The sequence below is a fragment of the Sinohyriopsis cumingii genome, chromosome 15, assembly GCF_028554795.1.
Source record: "Sinohyriopsis cumingii isolate HCF-2022 chromosome 15, ASM2855479v2, whole genome shotgun sequence".
Taxonomy (NCBI): Eukaryota; Metazoa; Mollusca; class Bivalvia; order Unionida; family Unionidae; genus Sinohyriopsis; species Sinohyriopsis cumingii.
Window position 1 is genome coordinate 62,120,422 of NC_142975.1, and position 24,287 is coordinate 62,144,708.

The window sequence follows — 24,287 nt, forward strand, 5'->3', positions numbered from 1 at the left end:
TTTTGACACGCCCTCCTCCATCCACAGTTTTGTAACATATTCAACATTATACTTGTATCCCCGTAGTGCTCTTCTTTTCTAAAGCAATGGAACTCTAGACAGGATGACAATATTCACGTAATCATATACACATGGCACGTAGATCTTGCGGTTGTATACTGGCCTGAGACCTTGCACAATCTTTTCCGTCAGCTGAGAAATAAGTTGCAGTCAGTTTAAATGTATATAATATCATTGATACAATTTTACAGCTATATATGTATTTTACCAGCTGTCGATGTAAAAAGCAATTGACATTTTGATGTTCACGGCATTCCTTTTCACTAGATGGAACAGATGGAGACAACCTGGTATATGTTGATAGTATTGGGAAAATAAATATTCTTAAATCTACCCAGCAGGAATAAAAGTAGGTTTCAGCAGGCTCTTTTTTCCTGGAATAGATACCATTTCTTACTTTACATCTGATAATTTTTCAGAATGTACCATACAAAACATCTTTTGAATGCCGACAGGAAAATTATTTGCATTCAATGACGGTGACGTGTTTGGCCACCACCAGTTTACACTTGGCATACCGATCGAAGATATTTTGTCTAGCACATTGATGAAAACTATCAGATGTAAAACAAAAAATGTATCGATATACTGGCAGATTAGTCACTTTATTAGTTTCCTTATTGTCAAACTCTTTGTGCAATATCTTTTTCCGTTTGCTAACCAACAATGAATGCATGAAATTTGGTGATCTTTTATGCAGTCACATACAATCCCATCCCGAAATTTCATTGGATACGAGTTACCATACAAGATGTCATCAACAGGTATAAATGGAGAAGGCACAATATGAGCATTTCAAAACTTATAAGCGACAGAGTCGGTTCTTGATCACTGTTGAATACTTCAAAGGTAAGATTTTTCACTGTCAAATAGGCTTGGCAATAACTTGCTGTTTAACAAGTTGGAAAAAAGAAGAAATCTTATGTTAACTACATTATTCAGACATTTTGATTTTAGACGAAATTCTTAACAACAACTTCATCATATCTACGTTTTTATCACCGATTTGTTTAAAAATCATACGAAAAGAATTGTCTCTAATTGGAACTGAATTACAATTAAAGAGATAATTTGTAACTATTTAATATTCTATTGTTTTTGTTGTTTGTTTATGAGAGAATGAAGTGACAGGATCTGAGAACACTCAAAAGCAACTGATAAAAATTCAAAGCACTGAAGCTTTTTAGCAATATTCAGAACTACACCAAGAAATTCCAATAGAAATTCATCACTTTATTTACTCTACATAGATGGTATCCAAGCTTCCATTATTCCTGCTGGGCGCCTGCCTGGTTATGATACCGCAGAGCCTTGAATTCTCTGACACAAGAGCCAATGGTGAAGACAGTCTAGATCAGACCCTTCAAGAGCTGCTTGCAAAAGCCTCAGCCGCGAAAAGGGAGAAAGAAAACGTATGTATTTAGTAATTCCAAAGTTAACTAATACTCATTTTTGTCCATTCACGCGTACATAAAACTGGAAATGACGAACAAAGCAGTAATTAATTTATCGATGCAACCTGTAAGGCTACGTGCTAATGCTAAGGTATATACGTGTTTGTGTAGTTTTATTTATACGTGTAATTTTGTATATATGTATATGACTGGCTCACTTACAATTAAAAATCTAAAACATGCATTAAAATATTTGCATATTAGTTGTTTTATTAAACAATAGATCGTTTTCCCTCCTTCTGCATAAAGTTTGCAAATAATACAAATATATTTGCAGCATGAAATGAATACCAAAACATCAGTGCAATAACTAAAGGCAACATGCTATATAGTAGTAGGGGGCACTACATGATTTGAACTAGAGGCCTCCGAATATGCCTAGAGATTGAGAGTTTCATCACGCATTGTTAAATTGTGATTCAGATATAGACATACTACCGTTCTTAATATTTTCTGGTAATTTATACAAATAAAGTTGGTCTATTTTGATCAGCATACTTTTAATGTTTCGTTTTTGTACAGAAGACAACACCATCTTACAGAAATGATAATGGTAAGCAGAAGGGTTTTAGAATGTTGAGAGAACTCTTAAAAAATTCAATAAAGCTGAAGTAATGAAGCGAATATTGATTAAAAAGACAGGAAGACAGGAAAATTGTTGAATTACAAAAGGATGTATTGTATGGGAAATCGTTTGAAGTGGGTCAAACCTTAAATCGTCTTTGATCCATTTTTATAACCTATGGGTACTTTTAAAGAATCACACAGACTCTTGCAGTTTAATGTTTAAAGGTAATAAATGTTTCAAATTATAATAGAAAATAAATAAACTGAAATATTAGAAGGAATTATTTTGTATTATACTTGACAAAATGAGGATTAAATAATGATGAATCAATTCAAATCAAGGTCTATTTCTAAGGTTACCATGTGCTGTGAATGTGATTTTTTGCCATTACTTTATCCTGATGTGGAAACATAGCAAAATATTTATTCATAATTCAAATTGAGAAATTTGATCTGAATAAAGCAGCTAACAAGCAGTAACTTGATCTCAATAACACTACTTCAATACAGATTGTTCAAAAGTTGTTCAAATATCTACAACTATGCAAATATTTGTTGTAAGTTTCCATCCTCAGTGGATGTTAATATTTCTTGATTTATTTCTGCAGAAAGTTATGAATGTTAAACAAAGTGGAATCAGATGTGAAAAATTAGCTGCAGGAAGTTCTTAATGGAAGCTACGCAATACTTTGAAACTAAAAATTACTTGAAGGTATGTTTGAATATGAAGCATAAATCGGTTATGAACAGCCAGAGGTTTCTGCCAAATCACTGTCAGTTTGAACTGGAAGACGTGATAGTACTGAGCAAAACTTAAGAGTGTTAGTGTTTGGAGAAATTGAGTACCATTTTATTAACCTGCTAGAGACATACAACCACTGGAATATCAATATTTCTAACCAGACATTCAAATCTTGCCACCGCAAACACACATCCGATAAAATCATATAGATCCATCTGACCATCTGATCTCAAATTTCAATAAAAAAGTTTCATTAGTACAAAATTCGTATGATATTGTAAATAAACCTTAATTTAGTATATTCTTTCTCATCGCCGCTTTCATGCAGTTATGTTTCTCACAATTTTATATTAAGAGCTTGAAAATTGAAAAGGAATACAGCTGTGGTTTCTTTATCGTAATGCTTCTTAAATATTTATCAGACAGTGAAAAGAATCCCCCAGAACAAAGACAGAAAGGAAACCGTTCAAAACGTTGGGGATGGTGAAATAACCAGAGTGGACCTGACTGATGAGAAAGGAAAGATTCTAGAACAACGCTACCGAGACTGTGATAACGTTGGTTGCCAATGTCAATAATTCTAAATTGTATATATATCTAAGTTCATCTCATTTTTGTACGATGTGAAGCAAATAGTACATGAATATCCTCGATTAGTAAATACGGCGTTCCGCTCAAATATGCATCAATGCAAATTATTAATAGCATTTCTTATTGCATGCACGTTCTCATTGTGTTGTTTTCCAGGCACATAACATGAACTGGTTCATACAGCTAAAAACAACAAGTTCACAGGAGAAACAAACAACGGCTTTTATTAATTAATTGTCGAATCAAATAAAATTTTAGATACATTGTTAGAGATCGGCACGTCATGTCTTCATTTACTCTATTTCCGGAATGGTCAGTTACGATTACGTTCCGTTCGTCTCGGTAAATAAATTTTCTCTATTGTTTATGTTTCATTAATCGTGGTAAGTGATTGCTGCATATTCTCTGATATACGCGGATGCAAACGAATAACATAAACTTGATTGTTTGTTCACAGCTGATTTGTACTATATTCTGGGTCACAAAACATATGGTTACAGAGTCTAAAACATTTTGTTCAGGATTGTTTCTTATGTCATATAGCGTAATAATAGCTACGCGTCGTACATATACATTCATTTATTTTACAGTGAAAACCTGGCAATTAAAGGGTATTATAAATGAAAGTAATATCAGAAAGAAAAGAAAAAACACATTTCTGTAAAACAAATGAAATTATCTTAAAATACAAAAATGCTACTATTCAGATTGTTATTCGTTTTATGAAAACTATAACAAAGGTAAATTTATACCGAGTATTCTAGCAATAATAATTATTCATTATTATTAACGATTTTCTTCCAATCATTCAGAAAAATGAATTGATTGTAATGAAGCCAGGAACCAAAGATGAGGAATGCTTACTTCATGTCATGGACAACAAGCAGCACGCATATGACTGCGAGAAGAAGGGTGAACGAGTGAGTTTTACCCTGCTATATTTTTTAATTATTCATCAAATTTATTGGCAATTCCATGCAAAGAAATTTCAATTTAATCTTAACAACCAGTAATATCTTTATGTAATTATGCAGCAAGTGTTTTAGTGATTAACTCAAATGTTAGTGAACCAAAGACGAAACTTCATTCAGCAATTTTCTAGTTCCACAAGGATTTACAGAAAATCGTAAACAATATTACAACATAGGATGTCTTATGTACGTCTCTAGGATTGTCATTCTTTTTTACGTTTGTATGTATGCTTGTTTGCATGCTTGCATGTACTGCATGGGCGAAAGTATTCCTGACTATCAGTGTGTCAAATTCCTTAAATCTGTGGTGTTCATTTACTCGTGAACATAATTAATATTTGCTAATTTATTAAGAAATGTTATATGTGGATACGTCCTCTCAAACAATTTTCTAATACATGAATCAAACTTTTCCATATTACAACTAGCCATATTATTCAGCATTGTTCTGTTTCATGTTGAAGGTGGAGCATCTGTATCAAATAACACAAAAGATCAAAGACAAGACGTTCTTGTCGAAGGCACTTGGAATTCCTGTCTGCCAAAATGCGTCGTTGAGCATGATGGAACACATGGATCAAGGTAAGGGTGAAATATTCCTTGTATAGAGATGTTTGTGTCTACCAAATACATGTCAATTAGGCACTTATCATTAGTGTAAAAACAGCGAAACATAGCTGATCATATACGATGTTTACCTCCACAGACGGGATGCAATGGAACGTAAATTAATCATATGTTCTCCCACAGATCTTGTGTTAAAGAATGTACCAAAGATGCCATACAAATCTACCTTACTATATATTTGTTTCTTTCATTGTCATAGGTGACGATGGCAGAAGAGAACTCAAAATCAAGCTGGAAGCAAGGGAATGCATAAAATACTGCTGCTTGATGGGATGGTGGGGCGTATGTGCAAATGAATGCGCTACTTGCAACTAAATATCGCCTAACTGTTCTATCTCAGTATGTTCATGACTAAAATATTCATGGAACGTGATTCATATCCTAAAAAGAAAATATTATTCCACTGAATCATTTGCTTTTATTATTTTAGATTCAAAGCGATTTCATTTGTTTTACCAACAAAATAATCTAATGAAAATTATACAATTTATATAAAGTAGTAAACAATTTGTATTTGCAGATTAAAGCAGCCAGTGTCAGTTTATGTATTTATATCTTTATTTTGCTGAATCGAAACTCTTCAGGCACAGAATGAATAATTGTGGAATAAAATAATTTCATGCAAAAGAAATATGTGTGCCATACGTAACATGAGTACATGGGTGTATCTATACACTCCTTAGTCTTATATATGCACTAAGAATAATACATATCTTTCAGTACGTTTATGCAATCATTCACTCTCTCTCTCTCTCCCTCTCGTATCCTAATACATCCTACAATAACAACTATAATCGCTCCACCACCCACATATTTTCTCTTTATTAGGTTTATCTTCAATTTACTGCTTTAGCTCTCTTGCAATTAGTCTTCCAAGTTTTACTCTACATGGATCTTTCATATCTAGTAAACCTACATCTTTAATTTGTCTTCTCCACCACGCATTCAGATTTACAAAAAAGTAAATTGTGCGTGTGAACGATTTGGATTGTTAACGTAGTTTTAAAATAAATTCAGTCATATGGCTACGATGTCTGTAGTGTGGAAGTTTATAGTGATGTCTAGCACTGGGGAATCATGCCACAGACATGTAGCATGATGTCCCACTCAGTCACATTATCCTGACACCAGGCCAGCCAGTCCTAACATTAACCTCTTAATGCCGAGCGCCAAGCGAGGCAGCTGTTTAGTACCATTGTATAAGTCTTTGGTATGACTCGGCCGGGGATCGAGCCCACGACTTTTAGCATAACCGCTAGGCCACCAGAGCGGTCTCAGAAATATAAAATTTAAATACAAGTGTAAAATGAATTCTGCATACAAGAAGCCTTGAAATAAACGAAATTTGTGTCAACATGATTTTTATATTCAAAGAGTAGAATACATAAATACAATAAGATGTTCAAAATGCGAATCAGAGGAGACAATGACTATGGTTGCCAAAACTAATAGGTAATGTAAACCTTACATAAAAGCATATGATGGTCATTAATTTAGAAAATGGAGCACAGAGAATATAGATCCTCACCATGATTTCCAGAAACATTACAAAATCAAAGGTAGCACAATTATGGAAGCTTCAGACTAATTCAACTGAAAAGAAGGAGAATTATCAGAGCATGAAAATCAGTACCAAATTTCCATACAACTATCTTTATCAATTTTCAAGTAACAACCATCAGACTTAAAGTAAATGTAGCATTGATCTGTCTCTGAATTTCAACAAAGGATGACCAAACACCTTCTATGCTCGCTTCTGTACAAATTCCGAGCAAAATACTGTTTGAAAGATATCCTACAAACATTCGGCACGCTTATCACCGAGCCATTGAGGCTCTCTTCGCGTCATTTGCAGTCTTCACGCTGCATATTTGTTTGGAGAAACATCAAATTTGGTATATTCAAAAGCAAGACTCACAAACGATGACCCTGGACCTGTGTTGGATGCAATGATGTTCTCATTCCCATTGCACGTGTACATGGTTTCAGGGTAAGGATTTTAAAAGTTTACCTTGGGCAAGACCAGAGGGTGAAATCCAAAAACCACGTTAGATACGTTAAAGCCCTGGCGTTAACGATGGCACAGACACACCTTCAGATCTCTGCCTACAGTTATTAAAATATTGAGATTTGAAGAAATTAATCAAGAACCATCGTTGGTCACACACAAACATCATAGAAAAGCTTACAATCACTGTCCACATATGACCCCGATTAGTAATTCAGTGATTTAAGTCGGTATCTACAACGGTGCAGGAGATATACCACGTTTCTAATGGACAAATTAATTGATGGATTGACAGACAGGCATGAAGACATGATCCCTAGCTTTCCCGAGGGGATGCAAATTATTGTTAAGTGGTTAATATTTTACTACTTGGACCATCAGCAGTCTCAACGATTTTTAACAAATGAGTTCAGATCTTATCAATATTTGGTTCACGATGTATATATTACATTGAACACTTGTACACGACACGAGAGAAACATGGTACAAATGTACATTTATTTCACCTTGAAGATATAATTTTTAATTACAAACATTATTTATAATTACAAGAACTTTTCTTCTTTTCAATCTAAATTATAATTCTGTTACGACTACAGGTTGTTCATCCTCCAGTTAAAATATTATTTTTTATTTACCATATTAATGTCAGATTCTTCTTGCCTTAAACTTTAATTAAATACAGATTATCATATTTATTTAAATTGTAGAAAGAACGATGGTGACGTATGCATAAGAAGTAAACGGAAACCGAATATCACAAAAAAAACAAATGGACACTGCAGGCAAATGTTATGATTCCCTTAACGTTAAAAATTTGAAACTTAGAAGCATTTAATGTTTGTGGTTCTTTTGTGCGGGTAATGCACTAATACTCACGGTATTTGTCTTAGCTGATCTGGAAAGAACACTTCTTCCATTCAGATTATAATTTTACAAGATGTTGAAATTGCTATCTAAATTAAGATACAGAAAAGTAATAAAAAGACCATAGTTTTCTATGCACAAATATAAATAAATCATTTTCTTATTTTTCCAAAACAACTTCAAACTATTTTCTAACAGAATGAATATTCTAGTATACCCCATTTATTCTTCAAAAACAATTTTTACTCATCAATAATCCTTTAATGATGTCCCTGTCCGCCTCATCCCACGCCTCTCCGTGTGTCTCGTGTCAACTTACGTGTTGCGATTGTCCTTATTTTTGAAGCGTCTAGCTCCGCTGAATTTCTTGCACTGTCTGCTATTCATTCTTTCTCAGTCTAGCGGATCAGTCTTGATCCATTTTTAAAGGACGATTTCCATATCACACATTTCTTACTCACGGACTATGTGTTTAGTCACGCTTGTGCTTACATGTCATCAGCTTGTACAGTAGCAACTGTAGTTGTTTCAATCTGTGTACAGATTATTATATAACTCAAAAGTAATGTCTAATCTTAGATAGATAGATAGATAGATAGATAGATAGATAGATAGATAGATAGATAGATAGATAGATAAATTATATTTTGAATTTTATAAAATATTTTGGTTTTGCGTTTCCTGTTACTTTGTTTAAGACCGTAGAGTAGTAACAATCTGTCTGTCTATCAATCAATCAATCCATCTATCTATCTGTCTATCTATCTATCTATTTATCTATCTATATATCTATCTATTTATCTATATATCTATATATCTATTTATCTATCTATCTATCTATCTATCTATCTAACAGGGAAGTGTATTCGTGTGTGAGTTTGTGAGTGTATGCACATATAAATTGAGTACTTAGTACCGGCAAGGATGGGAAGAGTCGGAGCAAGTCCAAATTGTTACCGGTACAAACAAAGTATATGCTTTGTGCAATGCAGAAGGTATGTCATTCATCACGGTTGTTTATTTATCGATTTCATTTATCATAACTTGAAGTCAGTTGAAGATGGCGTTATCGCTATGCTTCTAAGATATATGGTCTGCGATAGTATTAGCTTTTATTCAGCTAAGACGCGGAGTTCCCAAGCTGTTTCATATTCAAGGATAGTCGCCGGTTGATAAAGTTTCCAGCAACTGGAAGCAGATCACAGATTAAAGATGTAATCTCAAGGGTTATAGCGACGAGGAGAGCATTTAGAAGAGCGTCTTCTGTATGGCGGATACACCCTTATCATGAGTCACAGATACCGTGCCCTCTGTTTACATTTTCACCGACTGCTTGTTTTTGTTTCTCTTTCTGGCCTATTATTGTGATGCGGCAGAATGTGTCTTTAACTAAGTTATTTTTCTGCCGGTTGACGAGTGATAGAGGATACTAGATACTCCAAAGGAAGGTTATTGCCTAGGGCATTTCGCCAAATACCACATTGTTTTTGTAGCAGCTATAACCTAGGAGACAGACCCGAAGTATTTTATGTTGGAAGTTATTCCAACACAATGAAAAAACAATTAATCCTAGCTGCTAGTGGGTTGGCTTAAGATGCTCTGGGTGAACCCAATACTAGATATCCATCTGCGTTGTAACGTTATTCCACCCCAATCAAAGCCTGTAGGTGTCAACCCAAAGGACGTGCACATACTCTCGCATCAGCTTTCTTGATTTACAGGTAGTACCAATGACTTGTATTCCTTGCTTATGCCTGGTTGCTCCCTCCATAGGTGAATTGTATGTTTCTTTTCCCTTTAAGCTAAGTATAACGTGACTTGACATTAGAAAAGGAGAAGATGGTTAGTGAGGCTGGAAATAAAGACACATATGTTTTGACGTAGAAACTCTCGCATGGATGGTATCTCCGGCGGCAAGTATAGATGCAAAACGAGCTGTAAAGATTGTGCTGGAGAAGTTTGAGGGAACGACAGACTGAATACTGCTGTCATTATATGCCCGTGCTTCTCCGTTTACATGGATATAAAGCGTTGCCCACGTTAAATCACTACACTACGGATTCTATGGAGGTTAATGAAGTAGTAATCGGCTCCAGGTATAGTGATAGTATCTTTGTTGTTACTGATGGTAAAATCATTAACGTTTCAAATGGTTTGCAATGACCCACTAGATACAGGAATCTGACGTATTTATTGCAGTAATTATAGTGACCGACGTGACACTGTAAGCAGGAAAATATGCAACCTTTAAGACAGCAGTAGTTCATGTACTTGCAATAGCCGTGTTAGCACTGCACCTAAGTGGGCGAGAGTTTTAGTAGCTGAGGCGAAACTAAACAAGGACGATAGCTCGAAAACTCTTGCAGCGCAGCTAGTCGACAAGCCATGGTCATAGATTCATAATACGCTTATCGTTAATGTCTCCTCTACAATAACATTCCATTCTAGAGACACGTTGAGCCATGTTTAAAAGACACTAAACTAGTCACAACTAAATTCAGAAAGTTTGCATATAAAAGGAAGAACACGTGAGCTCTAATAGAATCAGTCATGTTAAAATTTGTTCAAGCATAACATCTCTCCATGCGAAAACAAAATTTTCAGTCGATGCAGCTTGCTTTGGGATAAGTGAATACAAAGCACCATCGTTGTAACTAATAGTCTATGCACCTAGACCAAAACCAGCAGCTTGCTTCCAGATTTCCGAACCTACACAACAAGATGTTATTGTGCCTGGCAGTGCTAGGCTGACCATTACTGTTATGGAGCGTGCCGTTCGATACCAAACCGTACAATCGAGAAAAATCTTGGCTGCTCCGTGCTCATAAAGATCAGTGCAAACCCTGAGGGAAACAAAGTGGTCTGCATTGACGATGCCGAGTTTTGGGCGTCTGCCAGATCATGCACTGACTAAAACGAGCGGACTAACTAAGCCTATCAGGATATACAGAGCTTTAACACTGTTACAAACGTGTCTGTACTATCAATTCCGCCATTGCCATCTAACTCGATGCATATCCCTCTTTGTGCATCTCGACTTTGAGCTGCTTAATTATCACATGTCACACTATCAGTCTGGCCCGTCAAACCGCTTATGCACTGAACTGGTATTTAAGGACTACAGGTGAGTAATCTAGAGTACTAATAATGGAGAATAATATACCATTAGCGGTATGTCCTTGGAGTTCCACATTGTAATCTGAACGTAATCGCAGATTGGTGCTGAACAAAAGCGTCCCCTTCAGGAACATGAAGCTGAAAATGCCAGCAAAGAGTATGAACGTGCTGGTTTTACTCTTCGAGGATGTCAGAAAGAGCGCTCAGTTTGCGCGTGATACAGACACTTTCTGTGACCGTTCCAAACAAACCAGATCTCTGCACAGTGGCAGCTGATGTACTAGCAGCTAGAAGAAACCCCAAAAAGATATCATCAAGGAAGTCTCGCAAGGACCCGGAGGTATCGCTACTTCTTGCCGTTGGGACCCTTTATCAAAACAGGTTTCTCCTTGCCCTCGATATAAAGACAACAGACAAATATATTGGTACGACTCTAAGGTCTTAAAAAAAGTCACAAAAAGACGGAAAACCGACACGTTTTTTGTAAAATTGAAAATATAATTTATTTCCCTAAAATACAAAGTGGAAAAGGAAAAAAACATACAGCTGAATGAAATCCTAAACAGTCTTAAATGTTCTATTAAGTCCACACGAATCCACTAATATAAATGATGATGTTCACTAATGTACTGGTGTACCAATAATAATGAATGAATCACACTAATAAAATCCCAAATTTAATTAATTTACAGTAATTCCGTAATAGCTACAATTCCAAATACTGGATAGTTCGAGCACTTTATAAATCCACTGAATGATTGAATTAACTCAATCTTCTCAATTAAATATCTTCCCAGACTCGTGGTGCTTCTACGATTGACTAATTCCCCAATACAAAATCTATTATACAAGGATAATAAGTAGTTAAATAAAGCGTCGCAATGTATTATCTAAAATGTAAACACGGTCAGGTGGGTTACACCAGCTAAACAGGAATTCGGTCAATGTGGCCTTTAAATAACTTTTGTCCTGAAATCAGAATCACGTGGTTTTTACTTGACCAAGTAAACAACTCATCCTTATAACATTATTAAGGAATTTACGCACTATACCTTAATGACACATCCGTGCGAATTTAAGATTCATGGGGATAGTTAGTATTTAAATTATTATTAACTAAATAAACCGTACAATCATGAATGATAATATATATATATATATATATATATATATATATATATATATATATATATATATATATATATATATATATATATATATATATATATATATATATATATATAGATAGATAGATAGATAGATAGATAGATAGATAACAAATATAATATGTTGTTATGAACGCACAGCAAACACATAAATATACCATTCTGTGTCCACAATCTACAAGCCACTGAGAAAGCGGCGATTGCTACACAATCTTTGAGAACCTGTAACCACACTGCACCATGTCTCCGCAGCAGCGGGAAGAGCTTGTTTGCCTGAGCGGTCTTGAATCAACGTTTCATGGGAACTTTGATTTTATTCTAGTATTTACTTCACCCACAGTACTCCTGAACAAAGCATATGATAGGCGATGGGCCCGCACTCAAAAAGACGTTGGAGTATTTTTCTCAGTCCATGGAACCATCATTCAAATAACCTTCTCCGAGCACTTACTGAAACGTTTAATGAAAACAGCCACGCGTTTTCTACCTGACCTCATGTATCAGAAAACACCCATGCCTGCTCCCACCTTCATCAGTGTGTGGGTCGCAACGCAAAGTACAACCCCATCGTGGGTGGCACTATGTTCCTGTAATCACAAAGACTCGTTTAAGAATAAACTAGATAAGAATCACATCGTGGAGGACGAGCACGCGTAGAAATCAATGAATTTCTCAAGCGGAAATTTTTGGGTTATCTGCTCCTACTAACTGACCCACCCATGTCTTGCCAGTTTTGCTAGCTCGCGTTTGGCAGGAGTTGTAACTTCGTATTTTGTAATTCCTAGCCAAACATTGTTACTTGTGATCTTAACCGATTTTATTGATAGTTCACGTAGAGTCAACGCTAGGTCAATCATTACAACTTGATAGGAAACAGGGCAGAATAACATACAATAAACAATTTCGATTCCGTTGCAGTACAGACTGAACTGCATGATAACCTAGGATAGTGTATGGATTTTCCAACTAACTGCTACTGATTTGGCCAAAAAATAGATTTGGCGACATATAACACTTGAAGATGTTGCAGTAATGAGTGACAAGGATGTTTCTAAGGTCAATGCCATATATGTGGCTAAGCAGGTGACCAATCTGACAGCTCCAATAAGATCATCCTTGCATGTCTATACACGTCACTCGTCAGCCGGGTTCTATCAATAGAACCGTAAGCAGCGTTTAGATGATCTTGAAAAGGACTACATTCTTCAGTCCTCTTTGCCGAACATTAACAGCCAATGTTAATTTAGGCACGGGTGCTCTACTGGCACAACTTGCAGTCGACATGATAACTTATAGGCATGCTAGATATGAGAACAAATAATGCAAGTACTGAGCGAATAAGTATCGGTGATGGAAAGGACAAAAGAACTGAATGAAGAACTTGAGATGGTAAACCAGGTCACAAATGACTGCTTGAGGAGTTGTTGCTAATAACTAACTTCAATAAATGAGGATGAACCATTGAGCGGAGAAGGAGGTTGGCGCTGTCAACATAGACGTCACTCCAGTAACGACAGGCGAGACGACTTCTCAAGAGAACAGCAGAAGGCAATGCCATCTTCTATTTTACGGACAGATTGAGCATTAGTAGATAGCCTTCTTTACGCGTCATCCTGCGCCCGATCATAATTTCGAAAAATGCAGGTTGGAAGTATCATCTGAAAATTCCTAAAAGCAATTCATATGGACCAGTCGGAACTAAAAGCACTGTAGCTACCCGCAACATGTACTAGACATATGCTTGGCCTATCTCATTTTGAAGAGCCAGTACGTTTTGTACTTTAAAACAACACCAACCTTGTTAATTTCCGAAAACAGCTGTTGGGAGTCTACAGCATTAAACGCAAAGGACTTTGGAAATCTTTTCTACATTGGAACCGTATTCAGCAGTCTGTCTGTATGGTATTCAATGATTGCTAAACACCCTTGAAGATGGTGATAAACTGACTGGTACTGTAACACTAAGTCGCTGGACTGAGGACATGCTAATGAGGGAATGTGTCATTTCGGCTGATATAGTTAATAAAGTCTCAGTAATGGCTACCATTGGTATGGTTCGCAGGGCAATCCTCAACGTAGTATTCTCATTCTCAAATACTTGTTGATTACGTTAATCTCAAAAGAAGATGACATCGAGAGGGACCGACATGACAAAGCAAAGGAAGACCGCATGTTGAAGACTCGCGCATGCGCACCGATCGTGTTGATAACTGTAATACCGAAAAGACTTATGATAATGTCGAAGAAGAGATGCGCGAGTACTACCAAGTAAGCTGTAAATTTTCCATTTCCCTGATATTGGGAATGACGAAGGCTTTCTGTCTATTAAACACCTTCGCCCGAGTAGCAAAATACAAAATGATGTTTTGTCGTCAGGTTCTCGCCGCCATCACCTATATACCATATTTCGGACCTGAAAATTAAAGTACATTTGGCCCTGTGGAGTTGGTACGCCAGACCTGTCTAACGACAAAAATGAAAAATTGTTAAATTTGTTATAACCAAAGAATGTACTAATACCAAGCATGTGGCAGTATGCTACCGCCCGCGAGATTAAAGACGTGGCAGAGTCAATGAGCTGGCATAAGCCACTAAAGTCCCAGGATGTGGCCGATTTACCTTACTGCAGCACACAATTCCCAGGCCGCGCTTTGGAGTGCAAACCCCTAACGAGCTGCGCTTGGCTGACCTCATGTTTCTGCATCTGGACAAGGTTGGGCGAAACAAGTATACGTTAAGTAGAGTTGATGTGTCTGGTCTTTATAACGAGGCCGATCCCTTGACTACAACGAAGGTTTCCAAAGACGCAGATACTTTGACACATATCTGCAAGCGAGGGACTCTAAAGTGGACGAGTGTTCGGCAAGCTGACCCCGACAGGGAGATTATGGGCACCTTATCGCCACTCTCGGCCAAGCACGGCGTAGGTTTGTAGTTGGAAACTAGTAGTCTCATAGTAGTCGTTTTGTACCTTTTTTGCGGATGAGGGTGACGGCCTTCTATCCATTATGACCTTTATTCATTTTGGTAAAATAAGATGCAATTTATTTGCAATCCGTGGATTATTATCAACGAAAATGAAATGGCCAAGAAGAGGCCAGAGTCATATGGGACATAGTATGTTGACCCAGATCGGTAAGCAATAAAACAAACTACTACGAACACGTTTCTGAGACTGTGGCGTAACAAACTGTCCTTGGTATTTATATACCTTTTCACTAGACTTTTTCTGTCTGTGTATCCATTACCCCACGGTATTTTTATATGTGCTTGGAGTTTGTGATTTTCCATTTCGAACAACAATTTCGATCACAGCCACGCTAATTAATTTTTCCTCGATTGCAATCAAATAGAATTTTCTAATCGCATTGAGACTATTTTGTGCCGATGCAAGCAGATTTAAATATACATGTATTCGTGAATTATATTTACCAGTAACCACGGTTACTGCCGATGTAGCCTCATCGGTAATCCCCATTGGTTTGCCTATACTAGTTGCTGTGAGTGCGATTCCTGCCAAACCCAGACAAAATAGCATTGACGACACGACTTGCACGTTTGTATTCTACAAGTAGCGATGTTCTCTTAATGATTCATTTTGTAGCTGCAGTTCCTCTTCGATTATTTTTCAAGTCGATCACTTTGAGGTTCTATCATTGTTCTTCAATTATTAATGTGATCGCGTATTATTATTGCACGATAGGCAGACCCTGTACGAACTCAACATGTCCAGATGTGGCAGCCACACGTACTTCTAACCAATTACTCTTTTTTATCGACACAACTGTCATATAATCACAAAATCTCATAGCCTGAAGAATATTTAAGTTTTAAAAATTATATGTTCTTGGGGCCTAACGTTACGCTCTTTTACAAATTTGCTAGTTGCAATCATGCCTGGTGTATTCAACATTCGTTCTCATTTTCACCCAATAGCTGTTTCACGGATATGTGCACTATTTTTTAATAATAGTCGAGATAGTGGTGCAGTCAACGATCGGATATTTGCACGTGCTAATGCTATTTCTACAAGCTGGCCTCCAGTTGGTTGTGATACACCGCGGAGCTTCCAAAGTTCTTTTTATATTTAGCCATTAGCAAGATTATATTTGAGTGTATATGAGGGTCTGGTAACACCATTTTGAAGAAGATATTGATAAGTGGAACAAAATTACTATCGATGTTAGCATTCGCTGTCAGCCAATCCAGTATCCAGTTACTAATTCTGCAACCTCATCACCAAAAACAGTTGAAAAAATTCACAAGCTCACCAGGGTCTACATCAATAACAACCTGACTAGTAAGCTCAGATAAAAACGCTTTGGTGGCATACCTGCCTGGATCGACATCAGCACCGCATCTTCGAGCGGTTGAGCGTCCGTAAATATTAACCGACATTTTCCATAATATTAAACGTACTTTAATGTGAAATCAATAAGTGTTTGTGGTATTGGGCATTCCATGATTGCACTCAACGCTTCCGCAACTGGATAGACACATACTGACCCGTCCAACCGAGTTTGCATCTGTATAGTTGAATAAAACACCGGTCGACGACAGGTGCTAACGCTCTGGTTAAATAATCAACAACTTCAAGTGTTGATCCAGTCCATATGAGTCAAAATATAATAAACGTTAGAGTGTCACCATGTATGCGCCCCAACGAGATCAAGGTCATGTTGATGAATCTAGGTTAACGGTGCCGGTTTCCCTTGTGCGTGGAATCATCGATCCAAGTTCATACCGCATAAAAGCACCTCGGAAAAGTTTCAATGACTTTGTCATTGTTAGTAAGTCAAAACTGGTCAACTCTCGCGGCAACTGTGAACCAACCACCGAAAACCACTTCTCTTTCTTTATGCGTACTCTTACTTACCTTTTCAAATATATTCCACTGGTGTTTTGCATTTATTTCACATCTGATTTAAAAACAATTAATGTCGCTCAGGTATTTGTTTGTATGGCCTCATTAAGCGAATTATGTTGTGTTTCGGTCAACCACACAGGGACAATTCCAGTTAACTTTATTCGAGAAACTTTTGATTTGATCCCGCAATTGATGTTTAATGCATGTTTACTTTCTCTGGCTGGTTTCACTAAGCCGACCTTCACTTCATGATATAACATTATTATTTTTAAATTTCACAGCTTCAATTTAAATGTAACAGTTTCAATAATAACTTCTCTTCAGGCGTGACAATAACCCTCATTCGGCCATTCAAGCCCTGTGACAAAAGTATTTCCGGCAAGCTTCACAGCAATACATCTATACCCGTGAAAAAAAGGGTTTCCTCCTACGCGTGCTTTAAAGTACATGTCCACCATAAACACTTGACCCAAGTTTGGATGCTCGAGCTACAATGTACGAAATTCGTGCTGGAAAGTATGCAAGCCTGTATCCACATTTTGTTCTTGGATCCTGGATTCTAACAATCGATGATACACACGTGCGACATTATAGCTGTAAAGGTTTAGCAAAATGTATTTAGTGCATTCTTGGTGAGCGTTTAACCTTAGCTATACCGCAGACACTGTCAGCTTTGCAAATATCATTTGATTTTTCAGATGGATGTTCAGATTGTCTACAGTCTGAAATGCCATAAGCTCATGAAATGATGCACGGACACCTTGTTGAGTGCTTTTTTTCTATGAGAATTCTCCTTGTGCTTCTCCTTGTTGTGAGTCAGTTGTCATCGCCAGAAGTGATATTACAAACGTTCCACCAGACATAAAACATTATGCTGAGCGTGCGTCTATAGCTACTAATGGATTCTTCTATGGTATCCAAATTATATATTCAAAGAACTCGACGTTGCCGCTAGCGGAAACATTATCACGCCAGGCTGCATTGTTTGCGTTACCCTTAAGGTGTAACACGACTGTGTGTTTAAACGCAAAACACCTGACGAAAGTCTCTACAGAAGTCGAATGTGAGTGGAATGGCGCAGTAAATCTCACCGCGGTCGTTAAGCTGGACTCGACCCTGTGCAAATCCGCCGAAATTTGGAACTAGTGCAACTCGAGCAGGCTTTCGTCCATCTCCTAGCGCGTTTCTGACGTTGTCAGTGGTATGTTGTCTATTGTCATTATGTGATTGAGTGTCTCTGATGAACATCACTGATGAGCCAGAAGACCTTGCATAACTGTTGTTGTTACTGGCGAGGCCGAGAATACTTGTAAAAACGTCGACGCTGTCAAGAATTACTTCGATTTTCTTTTCATCTATTAGATACTGAACACTAATGAACAACAACGTAATGCCATTGTTGACTAATCCGACTTCATCGTTGACACCATATACAGCATTGTTGTCGGTACAAGCATGTCCTGGACTTCCAAGAATGTCTCGCAAGGAATAAAATAATGAGATGTATCATGAACCTGAAATTCTGCTGGCCCTTCCTCGCTTTTATCCCTAATTTCATAAGTGTAATATCGATAATTTTGCTTGCTTTGATCTCTCAACACAGGTGCGTCCATTTTAAACGCGGGATCAGACACATTTTTGAATTCAGCCATAGGTGAAATTTAAGTTTCCACTTATACATTACAGTTGTGTTTAATACTGAGAACACTTTTGGAGACCGATTCCCATTGACTGATTTGCAATCATTTAATCAGATAAGCGCTGCTGAGCGGCTTCATTAATGATTTTGCTAATAGGAGATGGCATTGTTGTTGCTGTTGATGGTGATGTAAACGCTTTCGATGGTGTTCGAGTCACTAATCTGCTTGTAATCCCATATTTTGCAACCGATCTTCAGCAATGTGTTTGAATGTGTTATCAAAGGCTCTCAATGCAGTTTGTTTATCGATTGGTGCAGCGTGTGAGCACGTTTTTTGCCCCTGCAAACAATCTTTGGACAACACAACCAAGGCCATTTCCATAATATGTCGTGTAATCAAGTTTTTCTCTCGTTTTCAACACGCCCGGGTTTTGCACGTTCATGTACAATTGTCATCATATTTAAATATTATATCGATCTCAACTCTATTGTTGTATTGTCAATGTTTCACTGCGCAGGTGTAACATGTGTCTGTCTTGCTCAACAAAATTGAAAAGGTTTGTCGACCGGGGATTGTCGTATGAAAGACACAATGGTGCCTTTTGAGCAAGCGGTATCAGATCGCCGGGGGCCACATTTGTGGCAAACAGCAGCAATATATAACCGTGCGACACTTTCGATGTTGAAGCTGAGGCTTCTTAACTACTACTGAAGGTGTCACAGTCCAGCTTAACATCAGTCATGGTGGTGATCCTGGCAATGTCATTCTTGACATAATAAGTGATGACGTATGGTCCTGCAAGCAAAATTCGTTGGTTCTCTGAAATATTAGTAATATTTATTAGATTAACCGAGAACTGTTCTCAACGATGAATGTGCAATATCAACCGCGTGCGTTGAAGATACGACTGAGACTGCAAAGCCACGTTTATGGCTATGTACGTGTTAGTTTAAGAAGCGTACATGGTCACCAATGTTACTCTTTGTTTGATCTCTTCTTTAATTTTTGATTCGATATCATATTCGCCAATTGAAAGTCCAACAATGTTACAGTTGGTGCCACTGTCTGACGAAACCAAATGATTTATTGCACCATAACCACCAAACCACTGTGACCAAATATTAGACCATCTCCGATAAATATGAAATTAAGCCAATGCAAATTAGAGTGTGAGCGATTCGCTTGCGAGATAAGATGTAGAAAATGTTAGTAGTATTATGGTTTTAATGATGAAATTGTGATCCTCGAAGTAATGTTCGGAGTTGTGTTTGCATCAACACTGCATTAATTGCACGCAACACCATTAGTGTGTCAAAATTCATCGAAGATGTAATATACGTAAAATATGTTTTCAGCAATATCATGCATCGACGTGTTGCATGTTGTTCTGTCCATGATGTCACTGCTGATGTAGCTTCATTGATGACTAATGGTGCGTTGTTGTCAGCACGAACGTATCCCACACGTGTGTCCAATCGATCCGCAAGGTCTTTCTGCTCACTTAGTCCAGAAGGCCTTTCTCATGTGGTTGTTATTCTTCATACGTGCGATCAATTAATCGGATGGGGGAGTTAAGCGTCTTTTGTTACCGATGTCTTGACAATTGGTTCTCTTGTTGTCTTGACAATTGTTGCTTTTGTTGTTGTTGTGTTGACAATTAATATTGTTGTCTTCACAATTGTTGCTGTTTTGGCGATTGTTGTTATTGCTTGGGTTTAGGTATATCCTGTTTCAGGTATTCTGTCCATAAAGTTTCGCCCTCTACACTTTGTCCACTTATAAATACATTATACTTTCGCACATAATGATTCCACCGCACACCAATTAATTTCTTCTTTCTAGTAAACTCCCTAAATACCATGTTAAGCCATTTTGTGCCTATGTACTTATTATGTGTTTCTGGTGGAAATTTAAGCGTGTAATCTTTCCAGTTATTTGGTGTTAAGAGCAACATATATAGCATTTTTAAATATCGCCCGACGAATTAATTCGTTAAAATATTGAGGCGATCAAGTCATCCACGAATTGTTCTCGGGTGGCACTAGTTGTATATTTCTAATTACCTCGCTAGCGTCCTCATCAAGTACACGAGTGCTTCTTGCAAGGAAAGCAACAGTTTCTCCAATAGTTTCCGTCTTTTGCGACTTCCTCGATAGTCTCTGGGAAGCGTACAATAGTCTCTGCCGTTGCTCCTGTGGCTTTCTTGATCTCCTTTTGGTGGGTTTAGCTATTTTACGAATTGGACCAGCCTTTTACTTCTATTCCTGTTAGCGCTGCCACTCGATCTACTGTTTCTCGTGTCGCCTTTTTAATATCCTCAGCACGTTCTGCAATTGCGTTTGTTGGTTTAATTAGTGGTGCAAGTGTTTGTTCAAAGCAAGCTGTTGGATCATATCGTGCCATTCGTTTTGACTGTAACATATCTTTAATGCATTTGCGGGCATCTTAGTAATTATGAAAAAGCTCCAGGTGTTTGAGAGACCTTTCTCGCATCGCTCGCTATACTCAGCTATGGTTTTTGAAATTTTATGTGGTTGTTAAATTGCTTTGTCTAAAGATGCACGATATTCTGATTTGGTCCACCTGTCAAATCAATAGTGAACACTATATGGGTCTTTATTGATTAGCGCAAACATGTCATCAAATACATCCCATCAGTGGTCAGTGCACAACAATTCCATTGAATGTTGTCAAGGCCATGCATGTCAATGCCACGAAATATATTAAACATGTTACAGCATTACATAGTATTACACAAGAAGATTATTTTCACGTAAATCCAAATCATTGATGGTAGGTGATTCATCACTTGTGGAAAGGAAATCGATGATGGACGACGACGCTATGCCACTCAGCGCTTATTTCAAGTCCTTGAGAACTTTAAAACACTGCTGATCATCAGCAGACGGCGCAATTACAACAGATCCCATGTTAACCATCTTAAAATCATATTCAACAACAGCTAAGTGTCTCCTGCTCTAGCAGGACCAATAATTAGCGCGAACTGAGTTTGAAAACATAATTGGTTCGATTATAACTATGACTGGGTGCTTTCGGTGCCGCTTGTGCAGAGCAGTCAATCACGTTGCATCTCCATTTTCCATTTCTAGCTATTGAATAAATAATACAGTATATATATATATATATATATATATATATATATATATATATATATATATATATATATATATATATATATATATATATATATATAATACAATGTATTCATGTTGTGTGTGATGCGGCATATAATACGATGTATTCATGCTGTGTGTGATGCCACATGAAACTTCATACTGCAAATCCAACTAGTGTTCAAAGACGTAATGGCAGAGCCGTAATCAAGTGATCTTTTGTTCGATGTTGAGCAAAGAAGTTTGCGTGCATTAGATCTTTAAGGTATATCGGTGGATCTGAAAGTTCAAGGTTTAAAAAAAAAATTCTCAGCGGCAATGTCGCTGCTGGTTTAACAAAATTACCGGGAATACCATGGAATAAATATCCTGGTGAGAAATATATACACGGATACATTTACTGTGGGCCTGGTACACGGCCTGATATACGACTTGATTATAACAACTAAACAAAGCCTGGTGAAACATCCGTAAATCGTGTTGATGCTGCATATTGACGACATGACCTTGTTTAGGAAATATCAAACGATATCGGTGAACGATAGCGAGCTAACGTGGATCTTATCCATGCTTGAATGTGAATGTAAGACCAGACGCTTAAGAACGAATAGGAACATGGATCATTAGAGGAGATATGAATGCCATTATTGTTTTTGGCGCCGGCAACTAAATAGTGTGCAAGTTCCACTCACTGGCTGTAAACTATACTTATAGAAACAAACAAGGATACAAAAAAACGGACATTGTCAACAAAATATGTTACAATCCGCGTTGGTATGGGAAAGGTGAAGCCCCTGTTGAAAACTGAGCAGGCGCAGCTAAGGTCACATATGGTGCTGCTCGAGCTTGGTTGGCCAAACAAGTGCTGTAGAGAATTTCCCTTCCAATGCCAGAAACAATTTCTCATCATTGGTTCGATATACAAATACCAAATGAGATTCATTAGGCTGACCTTGCATGTCTTCCACTTGCTAGTGAACGTAATCGTTTCTTCACATTCAAGTACGCATTATGCATTGTCGATGTTGCAAACAGATAAAACGATGAGGAGCCGTTGACGTCAAAAGATTCTGCAAGTGTTGCAGATACACTTGAACGCAATTATATACGTTCATCATCAGCATAGCCACGATTATTTCAATCCATTCCAGGTTAAAAAAATTTTTTGATCTGTTCCTGCATTGTTCACGAAACACTGTGTCCAATATGACAATAGACATCGCAACCAGTCCTTTGTGTAATGCTTTAATCGCACATTTCCCGAACGATTCATGAGGTCTAGGGCCTGATGTACAGAGCGATCTGGCGAATGGGTAACACGAATTGAATTTGTCATTCAAGCCGTAAAAAATAACAAGTGTAATCTGATTAAAACCAGCTAATGCGATTCGAAAAAAAATGCAAAAAAGACCGTCACGGTTACTCCGACAATGATTTCACAGCCATCACAGTTATAACCACTAGGAAACGTCTTTAGCATCTGTATGAACCTGGAGAATTAGAGGATGGACAACGTCGTGTGACTGACCCGATATGGTCCGTCGATGTATTTACTATTTTTACTATATATACTATCTCTGACCGGATTGATAATCCACAACAACCAACATGTAATCGTTTGGCGCCTGAAGACCAGTCAGCGGTCCAACCATGGGAGGCAAACCCTCTAGCGAAGCAAATGTGCGAGAGGATTTGCAAGTCGTTCCAGCGAATACGGAGTTACAACAAAGATCTATTTTATTACACGAATGTATTGATGTGCATCAACGTGAGGTGATTGACAATTGCATGATGACCAAACAAGTATGTGATAATACCATCAGCTAATATCAATCGCTTGGAATCAAGCTGTGACAAACTGACTTTGGTATATCGGTGAGTACCCATGTGATGCTTCTTTGATAGTATCATGCTTGTCGTGTATGTGTGAACTGACATCGCCCTCTAAGACATTCAAAGTACATATCATACCTAAATTCCTTTTACACAATAACCCGTGGAGCACCATTGGCCTTTTTAATGTCCTTGGATTCAACCACGACTGAGTACATTTTATGTCGAAGTCCCACATACTCTTCAATTGGTTTACCCAAACAAACTATTCATTGGCGATGCTAAGGAATGGGTGTTCTTTAAGATAATCGCTGTTATCAAATTCGCTGCTTGCGATATCCGAATAAACCTCACCGTTTGGTATATGCAACAGCATCCAGTCAGTGTCGGTATTAAGCGTCTTTACACGAATCTGGTCAAACGGTTTGATCTTATCGTAATAAACATAAACAGCTCGAGAGGCAAAGTAATGACGAACCAGCACTGATATGTTTTGTCAATTTCAGCTTGGATTTTGTTTTACTCTGAACTGCAATAAGTCCCATAACAAAGATCTGCCGTGATTCAAATTCCGGATCAGCAATAAGCTTTCAAAGTTTCTCTTGATCACTATCACGCACAGGGTCGACTCAGATTTGTTGTC

At 37.5% G+C, this 24,287-nt stretch overlaps 1 protein-coding gene across 1 annotated transcript; it reads left to right on the top strand.

The window, feature by feature from the left end:
• The first annotated feature begins 798 nt into the window (after positions 1-798).
• Positions 799-5,551, top strand: LOC149781930 (uncharacterized). The gene is made up of 6 exons (XM_089936131.1): positions 799-909; positions 1,311-1,472; positions 3,246-3,380; positions 4,227-4,334; positions 4,850-4,967; positions 5,212-5,551. The coding sequence occupies exons 2-6, from the start codon at positions 1,311-1,313 to the stop codon at positions 5,325-5,327; spliced, it is 639 nt and encodes a 212-aa protein (XP_089792257.1). The 5' UTR covers positions 799-909; the 3' UTR covers positions 5,328-5,551.
• The last annotated feature ends 18,736 nt before the right edge of the window (positions 5,552-24,287 follow it).

Coding starts and splice junctions, on each gene's coding strand:
- LOC149781930 (XM_089936131.1), top strand. CDS start 1,311: ATGGTATCCAAGCTTCCATTATTCCTGCTGGGCGCCTGCCTGGTTATG. Junction 1,473..3,245: donor CGAAAAGGGAGAAAGAAAAC/GTATGTATTTAG, acceptor AATATTTATCAG/ACAGTGAAAAGAATCCCCCA. Junction 3,381..4,226: donor GCTACCGAGACTGTGATAAC/GTTGGTTGCCAA, acceptor CCAATCATTCAG/AAAAATGAATTGATTGTAAT.